We start from the raw sequence: 19,675 nt of genomic DNA, 5'->3' as shown, positions 1-19,675 counted from the left end.
CTCCAGCTTCGATGTTGAGAAGTTTGAGGCCATTTTGATGCTTATTCTTTGTGTGGAAACTCTTCTCTGTGTCACCAGTGTTTGAAATTCCCCAGGGAAGTGCTGGGTGAGTCTCCCGTCATCCTCTGGACAGGACTGGTGGGTCATTTTAGGATGGAAACCTGGGTCCTCCAATCCTGGGACATTGTCTTTGGTTCTTCTTTTTTTTTCACCCTTTTTGATGAATAAAGGTTCCTCACTTCTTTTTTTTTTTGAGACAGAGTCTCGCTTTGTTGCCCAGGCTAGAGTGAGTGCCGTGGCGTCAGCCTAGCTCACAGCAACCTCAAACCCCTGGGCTCAAGCAATCCTACTGCCTCAGCCTCCCGAGTAGCTGGGACTACAGGTGTGTGCCACCACGCCCGGCTAATTTTTTCTATATACATTTTAGTTGGCCAATTAATTTCTTTCTATTTATAGTAGAGACGGGGCCTCGCTCTTGCTCAGGGTGGTTTCGAACTCCTGACCTTGAGCAATCCGCCCGCCTCGGCCTCCCAGAGTGCTAGGATTACAGGCGTGAGCCACTGCGCCTGGCCTGTCTTTGGTTCTTGACCATTTCCTTGCTGTTTTCTGCTCTGTCTTTTGGAATTCCAGCTCTTTGGTCTAGAGTTGGTTTTCTCTGAGCTCTTCCCGCAGCCCCTTGTAACTTTCCTCCCGCATCCCAAAGGCCACACAGAGAACCCCATGGCTGCTCAGGTCATTCAGTGATAACAGGTGCACGAAGAAATCCTGCAGGCACCAGGATAGGAAGGCCTTTGCTTGGGGAGCTAACAGGAGCCATTGAAGATTCAGGCGCAGGACAGTGAAGTGATCCTAAGCTTCTTAAAAGATTAGTAAATTTTATGGCGTGGAAATGATAACACTTTTTAAAAATCTGTATCTTAGATGATTTGGGGTGCAGTGTAATGGCAAACTGGAGGGGAAACCCAGGAGGCAGGAGAGGGCTGGAGGTTTTCATGTGAGAAGGAAAGCTGGGTGGCGAGAGGGGGGAGGCCCAGGAGCCCCTCAGGAGGGGCTAGGACCGGTGCTGAGGGACAGGGAGGAGCAGGGCCGTTTGGGCAACATATTCCACCGAGGGCTGTGCCCAGTTTTTGCCGCTTCTCTTTCACACCCACCTGCTGCCCTACACTCCTCTCTACCTGGGGGCTGCCTGTGCCACTCTGTTAGCAAGCTGGCCTGCTTGGGTTTGGCCAGAGGGGAGCCCGAGAGGAGAAGGGAAGAAGGGAGGAAGGCACGGTTAGGGCATTTGTTCCCTGACATCCTGCCAGCAAGGTCACCTTGGGTTTTGTCACGAACGGGGACACACCTCAGGACTGAGTGGCCACGGCCCTGGGAACTGGGCACCGCACTGCTCCCGTGGTTTCCTCCCACTCTGCCCACGGCTTTGCCAAGCCCTCCTCAAACTGTTCCCCGTGCCGGGCCCTGGACTACGACATCCAGGCAGCCGTGGATGATGATGGACGGTCCTGTTCCCGGGACAGGAATGGGCTGGAAGGGAAGGGTCTTCTATTTAAGAAGATAGAAAAGCATGTGGTTTAGGTGCACTTTCATTAAAAGGATGCAAAATATTAATAAAACATTTTGGGGTGGAAGGCTGGATTTCAGTTACGCGAAGACTCACTTCTGTGGAAAATGTTGACACCCTAACACTGTTAGATAATGAGGGGTTTTGATATAATATTCCCAATTTCAGTAAGAAATAGCAAGTAAAGCTCCCCTACCCCCGAGATCCCAGAGATGAGAACTGAGGGCCTCAAGGGAGCTGAGGGCAGCGGCCACTTCCCTGGACGTCTGCCCGAGGCTTCCCAGCAAGGCTCACAGCTGCCCCCAAGGGAATGAACCTCCTCCAGGTCCTGCCTTGGCCAAGGAGCCTCTGAGCTGTGTCCAGAGCCACGTCTGCCCGTTATTTCGGACGTTACGCCGCCCTGTGAGCACCGGAGGCTGCGGTCAGGACGCGGCACACACGACCCATGACACTGAGCCTCCCCCAGGTCCTCCAGCTCAGCTGCCCAGAAAGCAGCGCCATCTCACGCTGGGAAGCGCGGTGACGTGTGCGGTCTTTCACGTGACAGAATAATCTACAAAATCAACTGAGTAGACCCAGGAGCCTTGGACCTGAAGCTTATTCGATTTTGGCAACCTTTATGAAAAAAATGTACACATCATATATATAAAAAATATGTATGATGATGAGTATAAAATTAGGCACACAAAAATCGATATTTTAAAAGGAGCGATTGCAAAGTTTGAAAAGCTGGCCAACGCCACAGTAGTATTTGTCAGCTCAGTGCCTGGCACACGTTTGTGGCACTTCCCTACGTGTCTGTGTCGGCCGCTCTCTGGAGGACTCTCCTACACGCAGCGCTGCAGTGCTGTCTGGGAAGAGAAGGCCTTCTCTGCTGGAAGACTGAAACGTCCTTCCTGCTAGTGTTTCGGGAAAGCTTTGGCCTTGGCTCTCATCACCAGTGTGCTGACACAGAATGGCACCCAGGGCCCTGAACGTCCCACAGAATCGTGGGGACCATCCTGGGGCAGTGACGGCCATTCTTGTGGCTGGCACAGCCCCCTAGAGGCCACCCTTTCTCAGTTTCTCAGGCAGTGACCAACCACCAGGGAGGCTGCCTCCCGCCCTCCGGACTGTGAGCAACTCGGTCGGGAGCTGAAAGGCCTGTGCCTCACCTGTGACTTGTGGCTCCCGACACTGGCCCCAGCCTTTGCCTAGTCGAAGCTACAGGGTTCTAAGCGCTGATGACTCTTGTGAAATATAGAAAGATGAAATGGAGACTCTTCTTTAAGATCCTCTAAGGCTGAGCAAATACACGCTCCATCCACTGTGTTCTGGCCCGACCGCCACACTGCTCCTACATGACTAACCACAGAGGATAAGAAGGACCCTGGGCTGTGCTTCTCAAATGGTTTTGGTTGTAGAATAATTATCTCTGGGCCGGGCGCAGTGGCTCACACCTGTAATCCTAGCACTCTGGGAGGCCGAGGCAGGAGGATTGCTCAAGGTCAGGAGTTCGAGACCAGCCTGAACAAGAGTGAGACCCCTGTCTCTACTAAAAATAGAAAGAAATTAATTGGCCAACTAAAAATATATAGAAAAAATTAGCCGGGACTGGTGGCACATGCCTGTAGTCCCAGCTACTCAGGAGGCTGAGGCAGGAGGATCGCTTGAGCCCAGGAGTTTGAGGTTGCGGTGGGCTAAGCTGATGAACAGCACTCTAGCCCAGGCAACAGAAGTGAGACTCTGTCTCAAAGAAAGAAAAAAAAAAAAAGAAGAATTACCTCTTCAGAAGACCCGGGTCTGGCAGCACCAAAACCGAAACCACCCTGGAAACCAGGTTTGTGTTGCTTGGTAAAGCACCGTCTGGCGGGAGTGAGGCAGCACACATTCCCTTGTCAGGAAGCTGTTTCAGTTATCAGTTTCCCCAGGGTCAGGGTAAACCACCTAAACTCCCGGCAAATGACAGTCTGGGAATCGCAAGGTTTGAAACGCCAGCAACTCACAGTCCTCTCTCCCCCACCCCACAAAAACTAGGGCTCTACGGGAACTCAGTTCTGCCTCTGAATTCTGTGACCTGGAACACAGAGACAGCAAGCAAACAAGAAAAAAACTCCAGCCTCTTCAATCCAGCTCAGGGTCACTCCTGGGTGTCCCTCAAACACCGGTGTTTTCCAAGCCCGGAGACAGACCCGGCATGGTCACCGGTGGGCGTCTTCCCCCAAACATAATTCTGCAGCTACTATCATCCTCCCCTTAATGTCTTCCAGATCTCATGGGGTGAATGAAATTGCCATTTAAACTGCTCCTCTAGTCAAGTATTACAAACAGTTCTAGGTTTTGAACTTCTCCTATTTTGAAACTATGTGCTAGTCTCTTATTTGAACAAAAAGATAAATACTGCTCTTTTAGGGAACAATAATTGTACTTATCTTTTGTCACAATATGTCACTAAGGTTTCCCAGCAAACAACAGATAAACAATGAGTTACAATAAATGAGGGAAATATACAGCCTCATGCATTATTGAAACCACTCAAAGTTTATTCAAATTTTTATGCAAAAGGATATATTAGCCTCAATGCCATTCAAGAAATATTTCTCATCACTGCAATACTGAGGGAGGGAAGATATCAGTGTATTTCGTATGTTGCGAAGGAATGACAACTGAGCAAGCTTTAGAAAGAGCACAGGAGATGGGGCCGCAACAGGGGCGATCGAGGCTCCTGAATTTACCCGAGCGAGGACACCGCAGGCTGTCATCTTGGTCCCTCCAGGATTGGTTCACAGCCTGCTCAGCCTGTGGCAGGGGCCAGAGGTAACGCAGAGAGAAGAGGGAACATGCTCAAGTTTAGAACTGGTCATCACAGAAGCTTCCAGCGAGGTGGTTTCACGTCCAGACCCAAGTCCCTCCCAGCAGGCAGGTCACTGGGCACAGCTCAGAGTCTTTCCTGCACACAAGAGTGGGCGGGATGCGGAAAGGTGTCCTTAGAGCCCAGGCACCAGACACCCTGCCCCACCCGTGACATCACTCACGGTGCTCCGCCTCTGGAGCAGCTGCGTGGCTGGATGCCACCCATACTTCCAGGCTCTCTGTTCATACCCTGCCGGCTGCAGCTCTAGCTTGCTGCGAAGTCTGACAAAGTGAGCAACTTTAGGACGACAAAACCTTTCCTCTGGGGTGTTACACACTTCACACGGCTTGGGAATAAGCAGCCGTGTTGGTCTTAGGCTACTCCAGCCACGTGAAGAGCCTGTGGAGGCACGGGAAGGCCGCTGGGCGCCCTCGGTAGCACCTGATCTCGGGGCCCAGCACCCTCCTCGGAGAGAGGCCTCCCTCCAGCGAAGGCAGCTCATCTGATGAGATTCCTCATGACGTTCAGGGAGGATCCTCGATACCCTGACCCGAAATGGTTCCAGTGGTTCAAGTAGTGGAAGAGCTGATACAGCTGCAGGCGCTTCTCAAACCCTGGGGCCTTGGGGATCTTGCTGTGGTAGGCGCTGTAAAAGGAGCTGCTGAAGCCCCCAAACATGCCGGCTATCGCCAGCTCGTACTCTGAGTGGCCGTAGAATGAGGCCGGATCAAAAATGATAGGCCCAGAGGAGTCTTCCGCGACATTTCCTCCCCAGAGGTCTCCGTGGAGTAAGGCTGGGACGATCTCCAGGCCCTGGAACAGGTCAGGGATCTTCAACTGCAGGGAGGAAAGTGGGCCTTAGCAAAGTGACCAATGCGTGCTGAGGGACACAGACGTTGCCCCCAAGCCCCAAGTGCTGCACCACGATCTGGCAGCAGCACTGCCCTGACACCCAGGCTCAGGCACGGCAGATGCGACCCTGCTCGCCGTCCAGAACAGACTCGGAGGTGGCACCTGTCCTGGCCCCCCGCCCCTGCCCCGAGTGGGACATGCTGTAGGCGCTGGGCACGTGGGGGCCCGGCTCACCTGCAGAGCAGACCAAAGCTCAAGGGCCTCCCTGTCCCCAGACCCCTTCTCCACCATGTCCATCTGGGGCTGGATGCGCTGCTGGGCGTAGAACGCAACCCAGTCCTGTTGCCAGTCGTTCACCTGCACAGGCGACAGCAAAGGAGGAGGCAGAGCTGGCTGGGAAACACCAGAACCGAAAAGGGCTCAAATGCCAAAGAGTCCCAAAGTGGAAAGAGCAGCAGGGACAGTGTGTGGAAGAGCTGGTGGTCACAGGGCTGCAGGGTCTCACAGACACGCCGAGACCCAGACCCGAGCCCAGGCATCCTCAAACTACGGCCCTCGGGCCACATGCAGGTGCTTTTGCCCATTTGTTTTTTTACTTCAAAATAAGATATGTGCAGTGTGCATAGGAATTTGTTCATAGTTTGTTTTTGTTTTTGTTTTTTTTTGAGACAGAGTCTCGCTTTGTTGCCCAGGCTAGAGTGAGTGCCATGGCGTCAGCCTAGCTCACAGCAACCTCGAACTCCTGGGCTCAAGCAATCCTCCTGCCTCAGCCTCCCAAGTAGCTGGGACTACAGGCACGCACCACCATGCCCGGCTAATTTTTTCTATATATATATTAGTTGGCCAATTAATTTCTTTCTATTTATAGTAGAGACGGGGTCTCACTCTTGCTCAGACTGGTTTTGAAATCCTGACCTCGAGCAATCCGCCCGCCTTGGCCTCCCAGAATGCTAGGATTACAGGCGTGAGCCACCCCGACCGGCCTTTTTTTTTTTTGAGACAGAGTCTTGCTTTGTTGCCCAGGCTAGAGTGAGTGCCGTGGCATCAGCCTAGCTCACGGCAACCTCAAACTCCTGGGCTCAAGTGATCCTCCTGCCTCAGCCTCCCGAATAGCTGGGACTATAGGCATGCGCCACCATGCCGAGCTAATTTTTTCTATATATATATTAGTTGGCCAATTAGTTTTCTTTCTATTTATAGTAGAGACGAGGTCTCGCTCTTGCTCAGGCTGGTTTTGAAATCCTGACCTTGAGCAATCTGTCCACCTCGGCCTCCCAGAGTGCTAGGATTACAGGCGTGAGCCACCGCGTCCGGCCGTTCATAGTTTTTTTAAACTATAGTGTGGCCCTCCAATGGTCTGAGGGACAGTGAACTGGCCCCCTGTTTAAAAAGTTTGAGGACCCCTGTGGGAGGCAAGAGTGCGCTCCAGGACAACTCTGTGGAAGGAAGAATTCTGGGACATTTTCATTTGATTTATACTCACATGAGAGCACAGAGGTCGGAGCCAGCTGACCTTCCCTGACCTCATGGTTCATTTCTGACCACCTGCTCGGCCACAAACAGCCCTCTCCAGAGATGATGATGTGAGACTCATGTTGAGCCCGGAGAGAGGATGTCCAGGGCACAGGTGTGCACCATCCCAGAGGGATGCGAGACAGAATAGCACACGGAGCAAGCAGGAAGTGATGCCAGAAAAGAGTATCACACATACACATGCACACACGTGCACACATACATGCATGCACACACACATATGTGCACACAAACAGGCACACGATGAGTACAGGCAGGAGAAGGGGTGGAGCTGGCCGAAACAGCCCCTGGAGCAGGCAGGACAAGAGAGTGCCACTCATGGCCCCCAGGCAGGTTTCTGGACAACCTCCTACAACATTGCAAAATCTGAACAGTGCCGACTGCCCCATGCCCACCAGGAAACCCCTGAAACTTTTCTGGATTTGTCAGTACCCCTCCCAGGGAGCTGGGCTGCTTTCCTGAGAGCAGAGCTGCCACCTGCCCAAGCCACACTTGCTGGGCATCAAGCAGATACCCCAGGCCAAAATTCCCAGGGGAGCCAACCATAAAATCATAAAACTGAAAGTTACAATCCTTCGTCATTATTCTACCTTTCAGAGTTTAGTATATTTAAAAGAAAACTCTTTTAAATTTTCTAGTATTTACCTACCTTGAAATCCAGCAGCCTACCTTGCTGGTCCTTCTCTTTCTCCATGCTTACCTAGCATGGATGGTGGTAAACCTCACGTCAACCTCTTAAAAATTAGCAAAGAAAAAAGGGTGCAAACATTTTTACTAAATCTCACAGAAAAGGAAGGGGCTGTGCTTTCCCCCGTTGTGTCTGAACAGCTGACCCAATTGTGAAATGGAAGCGAACGCTGCATCACCCACCTGGGGAAGGTATCCACAGCATGTCACCACGTCAAACCCAAACTGGTCTATGAAGGGTCGTTCCGCGTGCCCGCCTCCTCTCCCTTGCAAGCAAAAGGAGAAAAGAACCATAACTACTTAGCTCCCTTGCTCCGAGAGACTGCAGAGCCGCTCTCGGACATCAGACTCCCCTTGAGGCCTGACCTCCACATGCCAGACCACACCGGTTCCTCGCCAGAGACAAGCGGGGCCTTGGTGTCCAGTGACCCTCAGGACACCTGGAACAGAGAGCCTGTTCCAGAGACTTAATAGTCAAGGATACTGTCCTCAGTAGAATAATGGTAAGTTTAAAAAAAAAAAAAAAGAAAAGAAAGATACCAACTGCTTCCCAGAAGTGGCACCAGAATGCTGGGAGGGGGAGGCAGACACAGTGTCAAAAGAAGGGGGGAAGATATTCTACAGAGAGGAGAAAAAAAAACCCAGCCCATCACCCATCAGAAGGTGTGGACAATGGAGAGCCATTTGTGACAGATATACTGCTGTGCTTGGAAATGGTCTCCGTCCTTTGCAGCGCCCTTAACTCTAAGACAGTCCCAATAAAATGACCTCCATGTGGCTTGGAAGGGACAGGCCTGCCTTGTGTAGCAGATTCTTGGTGATGTTTTCTGATTGTCGGCCTAGCAGTTACCTCTCAGCCTACATGCAGATTACTGAGTGTTGAGGATCATAATACTGGAATATTCCCTCAATGCTAACACTATCTAAGCTCTAGATAGTCAGACGTGAGGGCTGTCATTTTGAGCCTCAGGTATGACTGTTCTTAGAAGAAAAGACACTGTGGTTAAAGGTCTCCCTTTTTATAATGCAGACTAAAATAAAATATTAAGCCCCCATAGCCAACTGTATAGAACCCCTCCTGGCCGACGGGGAACACCCCCCACCCCACGCCCAAAAAAACAAACACTGAAGCTGAGTTGCAGCCATGAGGAGAAGGAAGGTCAGACCGGCCTGGTTACACCCTGTTACTTTTGGAGTTACTCTTTTTAACAATAAGATACAAAATCATTAACAAGCCCAAGGCCATGTAAGACAAAGATTAAACCATACCTGCAGGTCACCAATTTACTTAACAGATCTCTTGAGTCTCAGTATATGTCCAGTAGCTTGTCTCTGATTAACAGATTTATCTTAAAACATTCCAAGCCTTTAGACAAAACTTCATCTCTTTAACCAATTACATATCAAAAAATTTTTCAACCTACCTGTGACATATAAACCCCTGCTCAGAGTCCTGCTTTTCAGGCCAGGCTAATATATGCCTTCCAGGTACTGATTTATAACTTATATAATTCCTATCTCCCTAAAATATATAAAACCAAACTATAACCAAAGAAACCTTTTCAAATTATTTGACAGAATTTGGGTTCTTTTCCATTGACAAAAGAAAGCAATAGAAACTTTGATCAGACTCTTTTCTGGGGACTGAGAGGTAAAAGCAACCGTAATTCTATGGGGTTTCAAGCCCAGCAGAGATTTTCTGTCTTTCAAATGCATTTACAATACATCGCACTGACTAATCACATTCATGGGTTCACTGCACTGCAAACACGCAGCCTCAGGGCTGATGTTCCTGTGCTCTGGCGTCAGCATGGGTCTGACCCACACAGACCCATGGGGTGGGCTGCAGCATGACCCCACCTGAGCCTACACTGGCTGAACGCTCCCCTCTAGGCAGGGTCCCCACGGCCCACACAGAAGCGTACCCACAGTGCCAGCCTCCTTCAGAAGCGACTCTCCAAGCTTCTTGTTGTCAAGGTGCAAATCTGCCAGCTGGGCTCCAAGCTGTGCAGCATAACTGTGAAAGAAAAGTCAACGGCTGAACAAACAACACGCAAACAGCAGACACGCATCCTTGGCCTGCACATCACGTCGAGAGGTTCCCCTCTGTCTTGCCTTTGGCTTGCAGAGCTCATGATGTGTGCGATCATGGGTTCTTGATATCACACTTCAAAAGTATGCCCCCAAGTTCTGGTTATGAAAGAACCACTCAGTAAAAAAGTAAAGCCAACGAGAGGGGACAGTATCGAGAAATACCTGCTCAGATAGCGCATGTCCAGATGCTCCATCACCAGCATGCTCCCACCTCCGGGCGCGTCCAGAACCTTGATGGGCTTGGGCACTTTCACCGTGCCTGTGTTCAGGATGGCAGTTAAACTTGCCATCTCCCCTTCAAACATTCTTTTGGCCTGTCAGAAAAATAACAGAGGAGGGGAAAGTGGAAGGAGAGCAAGGTTGCATCAGGAAAGGTTCTGTTTTCCTCCAGCATTACAATTTCAAACCAAGGCCATCCTGACTGAGAACTCCACACACAAGGACAGTTTATTCAAAGGTGCCTGTCAGCAGAGGAGGCTCTAAGCTCTGAAGTTGTAAAGGAATAAGAGGGTTTGTACTTTCTAGCGCTGGAATATAACTGCATGCTATGTGGTTGGATCCAGAGGCTCTCCATGGAGAGGAAAGTAGAAGTTTCTGGCGTCGGGCTTCTTCGTGCCACACTGCATTCGTCATGCTGGTGCGTAAGCAGTGCGCGTGCACTCCCACTGCTGTGTGTGCTCCCCCGTGTGAGTGTTCTAAGATGCCCTCATCCGTCCTGCTACCGACGGACAGCTGGGCTCCCAGTGTGGGCCATGACGAACAGGGCCACCACGGACATTCTCCCACCTGTTCTCACAGTTACTAACGCTGAGACCCTGGGCAAGTTACTGAACTCTCTGTGCCTCAGTTTCCTCATCTCTAAAACTGGGTTAATCATAGTAACAATTTCATAGGCTTACTGTCATGATTAACTGAGATAGCAGCGAACAGTTACATAGTCTACTCCAAATACTTTATAAATAGTATTATTATCACTACCTTAGAGAAAGTTACTAAGAAGGAAGATAAGAACTGTTTCCTAAACAGAATTTTAAAAGCATTGTCTTTAGAAAATGAAAGGAAAACAACTGGGTATACTTTCACTAGAGTACTGGTTGTGGAGAGAAAAGTAAGGATAGTACTGAAAAAATGCAGGCAGAGATGAAGAAGGATCTGGGAGTCCAGCCCAAGGCCAAGGCTCTTCACAGAAGTATCTACATCTGCATGACCCTAAATTTCTAACTAACTCCAAGAAAGTTAATTTTCTAGAGAGGACCCAAGGTAAAAATAAGCATCAGCTGGGGTATAGTGGTACAAAAGATCTAGAACTCAAGGGAGACGTGTGGGAGAAAACTAATTACACAGGTATGCAAACAGCAGATAAGAATAACCAAGAGGAAAAACAGCTGAGGCCAGGTCGACCCCGGCAGAGGTGAGAGCAACCCGGTAATCGTCTTTACGAACTCTAGAAGACAGTCGTGCCTCCTAGAAGGTAAAGCATAAAAGAGTCTCATTTCCAACCCAAGTGGCAAATATTTGGCTAGTTGCCTCACTCACACTGCATATTCCAAAGCATGCCGGAGTGCTCACTTCGGCAGCACATATACTAAAATTGGAACGATACAGAGAAGATTAGCATGGCCCTTGCGCAAGGATGACATGAAAAGTTCGTGAAGCGTTCCATATTTTTTCCAAAGCTAGATACACTGTCAATTCCTTTGGTATCAGGAGAAATGAGAAGATTGCAGTCCACTGCACAGTCAGAGGGGCCAAGGCAGAAGAAATCCTGGAGAAAGGTCTAAAGGTGAGAGAATATAAGTTAAGAAAAAAATAACTTCTCAGATACTGGAAACTTTGGATTTGGGATCCAGGAAAACATCGATCTGGGTATCAAATGTGATCCAAGCATTGGTATCTACGGCCTGGACTTCTATGTGGTGCTGGGTAGGCCAGGTTTCAGCATCGCAGACAAGAAGCGCAGACAGGCTGCATTGGGGCCAAACACAGAATCAGCAAAGAGGAGGCCATGTGCTAGTTCCAGCAGAAGTATGATGGGATCATCCTTCCTGGCAAATAAATCCCCGTTTGTATTCAAAAGGCCAATAAAAAAGTTTTCAATGAAAAAAAAAACAAAACAAAACAAAAAGCATGCCGGAAAATGACATTCTGGAATTATTTACCAAAGGACTAGAAGGAACTTACATGAGGAAAATTAGCAAAAAGAAAAAGGACTTTCATGATGAAATAAGCAAATAAGAACTCAAAGAAATAGCAGTGGAAGAACAATGTTTAAAAAGCATCACTAAGTGGTTAGATTTTAGCCAATGGAAAATATTTGTTTCCCCTGTAACCAACACCAAATTTTGAATTATTGCAAATGCCACTGGGGGTGGAAATACAAAGATGTGAAACAGACAGATACCATTTAAAAGGGGGGAAAGAACCAACCAAACAGAGAAGCCCTGCTATGGAACATGCGGAGGGACACCTCTGCTACATAAGCACTGCTCAGGGTAAATCAATGTAAGAGTAACTTCAAGGAGCAATAGCTGGCCAAGTGCGGTGGCTCACGCCTATAATCCTAGCACTGCGGGAGGCCAAGGCGGGTGGATCTTTTGAGCTCAGGAGTTCGAGACCAGACTGAGCAAGAGCAAGACCCTGTCTCTACTAAAAATAGAGAGAAATTAATTGGACAACTAAAAACATATAGAAAAAATTAGCCGGGCATGATGGCACATGCCTGTAGTCCCAGCTACTCAGGAGGCTGAGGCAGAAGGATTGCTTGAGCCCAGGAGTTTGAGGTTACTATGACCTAGGCTGATGCCACAGCACTGTAGCCCAGGCAACAGAGTAGTGAGACTCTGTCTCAAAAAAAAAAAAAAAAAAAAGACCAGCCTAAGCAAGAGCGAGACCCATCTCTACCAAAAATAGAAAGAAGTAGTTAAATGGACAGCTAAAATTATATACAGAAAAAATTAGCCAGGCATGGTGACGCATGCCTTTAGTCTCAGCTACTTGGGAGGCTGAGGCAGGAGGATCCAGGAGTTTGAGGTTGCTGTGAGCTAGGCTGATGCCACGGCACTCTAGCCCAGGCAACAGAGTGAGACTCTGTCTCAAAAAACAAAAAAGACAAATAGCTGACAAATTCCTATAAAACTAATGTCCACGATGACATGTAGCTGACCGCTGCAGAACACAGAGTTGCATACAGCAGTGTTTCAGAGTGAGATCATCCCACACCATGGAAAGTAGGGTTCATTTCTGGGAAGAAAATTAAAATAACTGCAAGAATGAATTCTAAGGAAAGGATAAAAGCAGAACCAAGCTGTGTGACACAGGCTTACTTGGCATGGGGGTTAGCACCTTCAGTCCTGTTTGAGAAGGAACTGCCCCATCGGCATTGGAGTGCCTTCCAGGTGAGTACTGGAATGACCCAACTAAACCTGGCACAGAAGGGACACGGACAACCAGAAGCACAACTTCAGCAGCGAGGCTCACCCTGTGTTCCACAGCCCTTGAGACAAAGTGCCCATGCAAACAGAAAGGAGTAGCTACATTATCTTTTTTTGTTGTTGTTTTCAGTATATTATGGGGGTACAAATGTTAAGGTTACGTATATTGCTCTTGCCCCCCCTCCCCCCTGCTACATTATCTTCTGACAACTCAGAAAGCGTTCTGGTCTCTGCTTCTTTTATCTGCCCTTGTTCAAAGCTCACGCAACATAAAGGGTTTTCTCAAAATAGTGGTCACAACAGTCACAGGGCAACGACGCACAGCATCCGTCACAAAGGCCGTCGCCGGGGAGAAATCCTGAGCGGGGGGTGCCGGCCGCCCGTGGGCTGCGGGTCCCGCGTGGGACAGGCGCCCTGCACCCACAGCCCGCGACCCTGTGGCCCAAGTGGCCCAGCCTGTGAGAAGAGGGTCGCCACTGGCCACCGGCCACCTGTGCCCCGCAGCCACAGGCTGTGACCTTGTGGACCCCAGGCCCAAGCCTGACCCCGAACCCCGCCTGGACCCCGAATCCATTCCCAGACCCCAGACCCCAGAGCCCAGAGCCCAACCCCGGTCCAGACCCCGAGTCCGACCCTGACCCCAACCCCAGCAGCCGCCCGCCCCGGCGGCCCTGACCTCCGGCTTGGAATTCACTTTCACAAACACTCGCCCTCTGTCCGTGTCGTAACTCTGGCCCTGGCTGATGCACCCGCCCCCCGAATGACCCGTGGCCTTGACGGAGGCGCAGCCCAGCTCGCGCCTCAGCAGCGCCTCCATTGCTCTCCGCCCAGCCGCGGACTCGCGTCAGGCCCTGACAGAGACGCCGCGACTGCTGGGCGGGGCGGACGCGGGTCCGCGCGGGGATTGGGCGAGCGGCAGGCAGGCGCGGGCCGGGCAGTAGAGACGAGCGCGGCGATTGGACGAGCGGCGTGCAGGCGCGGGCCGGGCAGCAGAGACGAGCGCGGTGATTGGGTGAGCGGTGGGCAGGGGCGTCCAGGCTACAGAGACAAACGCAGGGATTGGGCAACGGCGGGCCTTCTCCAGGGGGGCGGGCGGGAGCGAGCGGAGCTCTGTGCAGCGGTTTGGCGCGGACTCGCCCCGGCCACGACGGACCTCTCCTGTAGAGGCTCCGAGACGATCCGCTGCCGGCCCCATCGTCCCGGGCTCAAACGCTGCTGGATCCTTCCTGCCCTCCTTGCCCTGTGCCCCCTCAGTCCCCTCTGCCCCCTCTGCGCCCTCTGCCCCCTCAGTTACCTCTGCCCCCTCTGCGCCCTTTGCCCCCTCGGTCCCCTCTGCCCCCTCAGTTCCCTCAGTTCCCTCTGCCTCCTCGGTCCCCTGTGCCCCCTCTGCCCACTCTGCATCCTCAGTGCCCTATCCCCCCCCTCCCCCCTCTTTCCCCTCGGTCCCCTCCGCCCCCTCAGTGCCCACAGCCCCCTTCCCTCCCTCCGTGCTGTGTGTGCGCTCGGCCCGCTTCGTGCTGTGTGTGCACTCGGCCCCCTGCGTGCTGTGTGTGCGCTCGGCCCCTTTCGTGCTGTGTGTGCACTCGGCCCCCTCTGTGCTGTGTGTGCGCTCGGCCCCCTCCGTGCTGTGTGTGCACTCGGCCCCCTCCGTGCCCTCCGCCTCCTCCGTGCCCTCCGTGCCCTCCGTGCCCTCCGTGCCCTCCGCCCCCTCCGTGCCCTCCGTGCCCTCCGCCTCCTCCGTGCTCTGTGTGCCCTCCGCCCCCTCCGTGCCGTCGGCCCCCTCCGTGCCCTCGGCCCCCTCCGTGCACTTGGTCCCCTCCGTGCACTCCGTGCCCTCCATCCCCTCCGTGCCCTCGGCCCTCTTCGTGCTTAGTGTGCCCTCGGCCCCCTCCGTGCCCTCGACCCCCTCCGTGCCCTCGGCCCTCTTCGTGCTTAGTGTGCCCTCCGCCCCCACCGTGCCCTCGGTCCCCTCCGTGCCCTCGGCCCTCGTGCTTAGTGTGCCCTGCGCCCCCACCGTGCCCTCGGCCCCCTCCGTGCCCTCGGTCCCCTCCGTGCCCTCGGTCCTCTCCGTGCCTTGTGTGCCCTCCGTGCCCTCGGCCCCCTCCGTGCCTCGTGTGCCCTCCGTGCCCTCGGCCCCCTCCGTGCCCTAGGTCCCCTCCGTGCCCTCCGTCCTCTCGGTGCCTTGTGTGCCCTCCGTGCTCTCGGCCCCCTTCGTGCCTTGTGTGCCCTCCGTGCCCTCCGCCCCCTCCGTGCCCTCAATCCCCTCCGTGCCCTCGGTCCTCTCCGTGCCTTGTGTGCCCTCCGTGCCCTCGGTCCTCTCCGTGCCTTGTGTGCCCTCCGTGCCCTCGGCCCTCTCCGTGCCCTCGGCCCTGTCCGTGCCCTCGGCCCCCTCCGTGCCCTCCACCCCCTCCGTGCCCTCCATCCCCTCCGTGCCTTCCGTCCTCTCCGTGCCTTGTGTGCCCTCCGACCCCTCCGTGCCCTCCATCCCCTCCGTGCCTTGTGTGCCCTCCGTCCCCTCCGTGCCCTCGGTCCTCTCCGTGCCTTGTGTGCCCTCCATGCCCTCGGTCTCCTCCGTGCCCTCGGCCCTCTCCGTGCCTTGTGTGCCCTCCGTGCTCTGTGTGCCCTCCGTGCCCTCGGCCCCCTCCGTGCTCTGTGTGCCCTCCGTGCCCTCGGCCCCCTCCGTGCTCTGTGTGCCCTCCGTGCCCTCGGTCCCCTCCGTGCTCTGTGTGCCCTCCGTGCCCTCCGTCCCCTCCGTGCTCTGTGTGCACTCCGTGCCCTCGGTCCCCTCCGTGCTCTGTGTGCCCTCCGTGCCCTCCGTCCCCTCCGTGCTCTGTGTGCCCTCCATGCTCTGTGTGCCCTCCGTGCCCTCGGTCCCCTCCATGCACTCCATGCCGTCAGTGCCCTCCGTGCCCTAGGTCCCCGTGCCGTCGGTGCCCTCCGTGCCCTCGGTCCCCTCGGTGCCCTCCACCCCCTCGGTGCCCTCTGCCCCCTCAATGCCCTCTGCCCCCTCTGTGCCCTCGGCCCCCTCGGTGCTCTCCATGCCGCTCTCCATGCCGCTCTCCGTGCAGTCCGTGCCCTCTGCCCCCTCTGTGCCCTGAGCCCCCTCAGTGCCCTCTGCCCCCTCTGCCCATTCTGCACCCTTGGTCCCGTTGTGCGCCCTGTAGAAGGCGCTGCCCTCCACCTGCCAATGAAGATCAAGGCCATGCGGCTGGGCGGGCTCCCCGGCGCTGTCTCCCTCGCTAGACCTCGGCCCGGGGATCAGACCGGCCTGCTGTACGTGTCAGGGCTCTCCAGGGAGATCTCACCTGCAGGCCGCCTGTGTGTACACAGAAAGGTTTGTTTTCAGGACTTGGCTCAGCAATTATGAAGGTGCAAACACAAACTCTGCAGGGTGGGCTGGCAGGCCAGGCTGAGGTGATTGTGCTCGCAGAGTTCCTTCTCTCTCTGGGAAGGTCCGTTTTCTCTTGCAAGGCTTTCACAGGATTGCGTGAGGCCCGCCTGCAGGATGGAGGGTCGTCTGCTTTTTTCAGAGTCTGCTGACTTACATGTTAATCTCATCCAAAAACACCCTCGCAGAATATCCAGGGTAATGTTTGACCAGATGTCTGGGCAGCTGACACATGGGATTAACCAGCAAACTCCCCATTGTTTCCCAGTGCCCAGCACAAGTGCCAGGCATGTTGTGGGCATTTAACAAGAATGTGCTAAACAACGAGCAAACAGGGCCTTCGAGTTTCAAAAAATAAGAGCAGATGAAGAAAGTTCTGTTCAAAGATTGTTTGAACTAAAACTTTCTTCTGAAAACAACTTGCAATGTTAATTAAAATAGTTAAAATACATCTTCTAAAGAGCATGAAAGAGGCCGGGCGCGGTGGCTCACGCCTGTAATCCTAGCTCTCTGGGAGGCCGAGGCGGGCGGATCGTTCAAGTTCAGGAGTTCGAAACCAGCTTGAGAAAGAGCGAGACCCCGTCTCTACTATAAATAGAAAGAAATTGATTGGCCAACTAATATATACAGAAAAAATTAGCCGGGCATGGTGGCGCATGCCTGTAGTCCCAGCTACTCCGGAGGCTGAGGCAGGAGGATTGCCTGAGCCCAGGAGTTTGAGGTTGCTGTGAGCGAGGCTGATGCCACGGCACTCACTCTAGCCTGGGCAACAAAGCGAGACTCTGTCTCAAAAAAAAAAAAAAAAAAAGAGCATCAAAGAGCTGACAAAATAACAAGAAACATCAGCCCATCTGGGTGATGGGAACCCAAAGTGTTAAGCAAAGGTCAAAAATTGCTCTCAACTTGAGGACATTTGCTGAGCCCTTTATTTAGCGAGTGAGGTAGGCATGAGAACGCAGGGCTGGCCTAGGGTAAACACGTGTGGGGTGGTCTCCATGAATCTGAGCCCCCCCAAGGGCTCCTGTGAGGGTGAGGGTGATCTCAGGAGTCAGTTTGGACTAAGGAACACCTAGAAACCTGGTGAAGCATTATGTTGGGGTATCTGTGAGGGTGTTTCCAGAAGACAGTAGCACATGAGTCTGAGTAGACCAGGTGGGGACGCTCTGCCCTGGGTGTGGAGGGTACCGTCCAATCTGCGGGGGGGCGGGGGAGGGGGCCAGAGGGAACTAAAACAGGGAAAGGGCATATATGTTGGTGTATCTGCAGGGCTGGGACACATGTTTCCTCTCCAGTCCTTGGACAACAACTCCAGCCCCAGCCTGTGGACTCCAGGACTCAGACCAGCTCCTCCCCCAGCACTCTCCCTACCCCGGGTTCTCAGGCCTCAGACTAAGATGACACCATCATCGGCTTCCCTGGTTTCTGAGGCCTTTGGATTTATTTGGACTGAGCTGCACTACCAGCATCCCAGGGTCTCCAGCGCACAGAGGGACTTCTCGGCCTCCATAATCGCATGAGCCAGTTCCCCTGATAACCCCCCTCATGTATCTATGTCTAAATCTGTACATCTGCATCTATCTTATTGGTTCTCTCTCTCTGGACAACCTGACTAATACAGCCATACTCTCAACAAAAGGATGAACCACAAGAAAGTCAGAATATAAACCACCCCAGAAGAATATAAGGCCTTGGCCTTGAGCAAAGGACGGTATTGGTAAAAATCATTCTCATAGTCTGCTCTCGCCTGGATTTGCAGCCCATACACCAGCTCGATAATAAATGTCCATCATTTTAAGCCGCTACCTTTGTAGTAACTTGTTCCACAGCAGTAGAAAAGTAGTACATAAATATTCAACTATATAGCGAATGAATACATTCTGGAATATTCATAAATGGATACAACCCAGCAAATGATAAAAACAAACAATAGTTGTATTCCAGAGTTGTATGTGCCAATTGCCAAAGAAAGACACAACACACATAGTGTAATTGCATTTTTTATACAGTTATAAACTTGTCAAAACCAAGTCCATTATTTAGGCATTCGTATCAGACAGTAAAATAATAAAGCAAAGCCAGCCGGGGGGTGTTAGTGTTCTTGGGCCTCCACAGCAAAGTGCCATAGACTGGGGCTTAAGCAACAGGAACGTATTTCTCATGGTCCTGGAGGCTGGAAGCCCCATTTCCAGGAGTTTCCAGGGGTGGTGTCTGGCGAGGCCTCCTGGCTTGTGGACTGCCACCATCTCACCGTGGGCTCACGTGTCCGTACCTCTGTGTGCACAGGGTTGCGGGGCAGAAAGATCCTGTCACTCTTCCTCTTCTTATAAGGAACCCCAGTCCTATCAAACTAGAGCCCCACCTGTATGACCTACTTAACCTTCATCATCTCCCTAAATGCCCCATCTCCAAATGCAGTCACATTGTCCGTTAGCGCCTTCCATGTGAATCTGGGCACACAGTTCGGTCTAGGACAGTGTCTTTCGCAAAAGGCAGGACGGGTTTGGACGGACGCTGTTGGTGCCCTGCCACATGCCCTCCATTCCCAGCAGACCAACCTGCAACTCCAGGAGGGTTTTCTCTACCTCCGGTGCCGGCCGGGTGCAGGGCAGGCAGGGGTCTCGGGAGAGCCAGTGCCCCCAGGAGCAGCGACCTCTGAGTTCTGCCCCTAGAATCCTCAGCAGGCTTGAGCCTGGTCACCTCAGCACCTCTGCTGGCTTCCTGCCTCCCGTCCCCACCCCACAGGGCTGCCTGGGTCACTCGTGCCTTACCTGTGTCTGCGGGGCCTCCCCCATGTCAGTCCCCGGCACCACGCCACAGGGAGTGTGTCACACCAAGGAGGTTCTGGTGTACTGGCCTTGCTGGCTATAGATCAGCAAGGAGAGGTGGTTTATAACCCCCAGTGTTCACTTTATAAATGTTATAATTATTTATGATTATTTACCAAGTGTGCCGTACATGTGTGTTCTCATGCACTTTTCCATGTGTGTATTGCATTTCGCGATTTTAAAAAGCAAAAAAAGAACAGATGAAAACCTGCAAATGATAGTCGATCAACTAACACTTTAGAGAATCAAAATATATTCCAAAGGCCACAGAGTGGGTGACTCTCAGCATCTGTCCAATGGGGTGACACTGGTGCTGCTGCACCTTGTGTCCTTGGATACTGCTTCCAGTCCGGTCAAGGCCTGTTTTTATCTGTGGTCTTGCCTGTTTGGGCATTTTATTAATAACTCTGTGCCATGAATATGAAATTTTTCATCAAAACTATGCACCATTGATTTTTTGTTGAGAAATTA

At 52.6% G+C, this 19,675-nt stretch overlaps 2 protein-coding genes and 1 non-coding gene across 3 annotated transcripts; 2 read left to right on the top strand and 1 right to left on the bottom strand.

Moving 5' to 3' along the window:
• Positions 1 to 4,060: 4,060 nt before the first annotated feature.
• Positions 4,061 to 13,998, bottom strand: FN3KRP (fructosamine 3 kinase related protein). Its single transcript, XM_012777281.3, has 6 exons — positions 13,668 to 13,998; positions 9,723 to 9,874; positions 9,392 to 9,483; positions 7,650 to 7,732; positions 5,481 to 5,603; positions 4,061 to 5,231 (listed from the first exon to the last, which is right to left on the bottom strand). The coding sequence occupies exons 1-6, from the start codon at positions 13,806 to 13,808 to the stop codon at positions 4,893 to 4,895; spliced, it is 930 nt and encodes a 309-aa protein (XP_012632735.1). The 5' UTR covers positions 13,809 to 13,998; the 3' UTR covers positions 4,061 to 4,892.
• LOC142867026 (U6 spliceosomal RNA) lies at positions 11,122 to 11,229 on the top strand. The gene has a single exon (XR_012916758.1). It is a non-coding gene; the product is annotated as a U6 spliceosomal RNA (small nuclear RNA).
• A 1,149-nt stretch (positions 13,999 to 15,147) lies between the features above and the next one.
• LOC105878087 (uncharacterized) lies at positions 15,148 to 18,181 on the top strand (the record flags this gene model as incomplete). The annotated part of the gene is made up of 2 exons (XM_012777284.3): positions 15,148 to 16,325; positions 17,646 to 18,181. A coding segment is annotated over one exon (759 nt), but the record flags the coding sequence as incomplete, so codon positions are not given.
• Positions 18,182 to 19,675: the final 1,494 nt, after the last annotated feature.

The sequence above is a fragment of the Microcebus murinus genome, unplaced genomic scaffold, assembly GCF_040939455.1.
Source record: "Microcebus murinus isolate Inina unplaced genomic scaffold, M.murinus_Inina_mat1.0 scaf010_hap2_Mmur4.0, whole genome shotgun sequence".
NCBI lineage: Eukaryota > Metazoa > Chordata > Mammalia > Primates > Cheirogaleidae > Microcebus > Microcebus murinus.
This window is presented reverse-complemented; position numbering and strand designations above follow the sequence as displayed.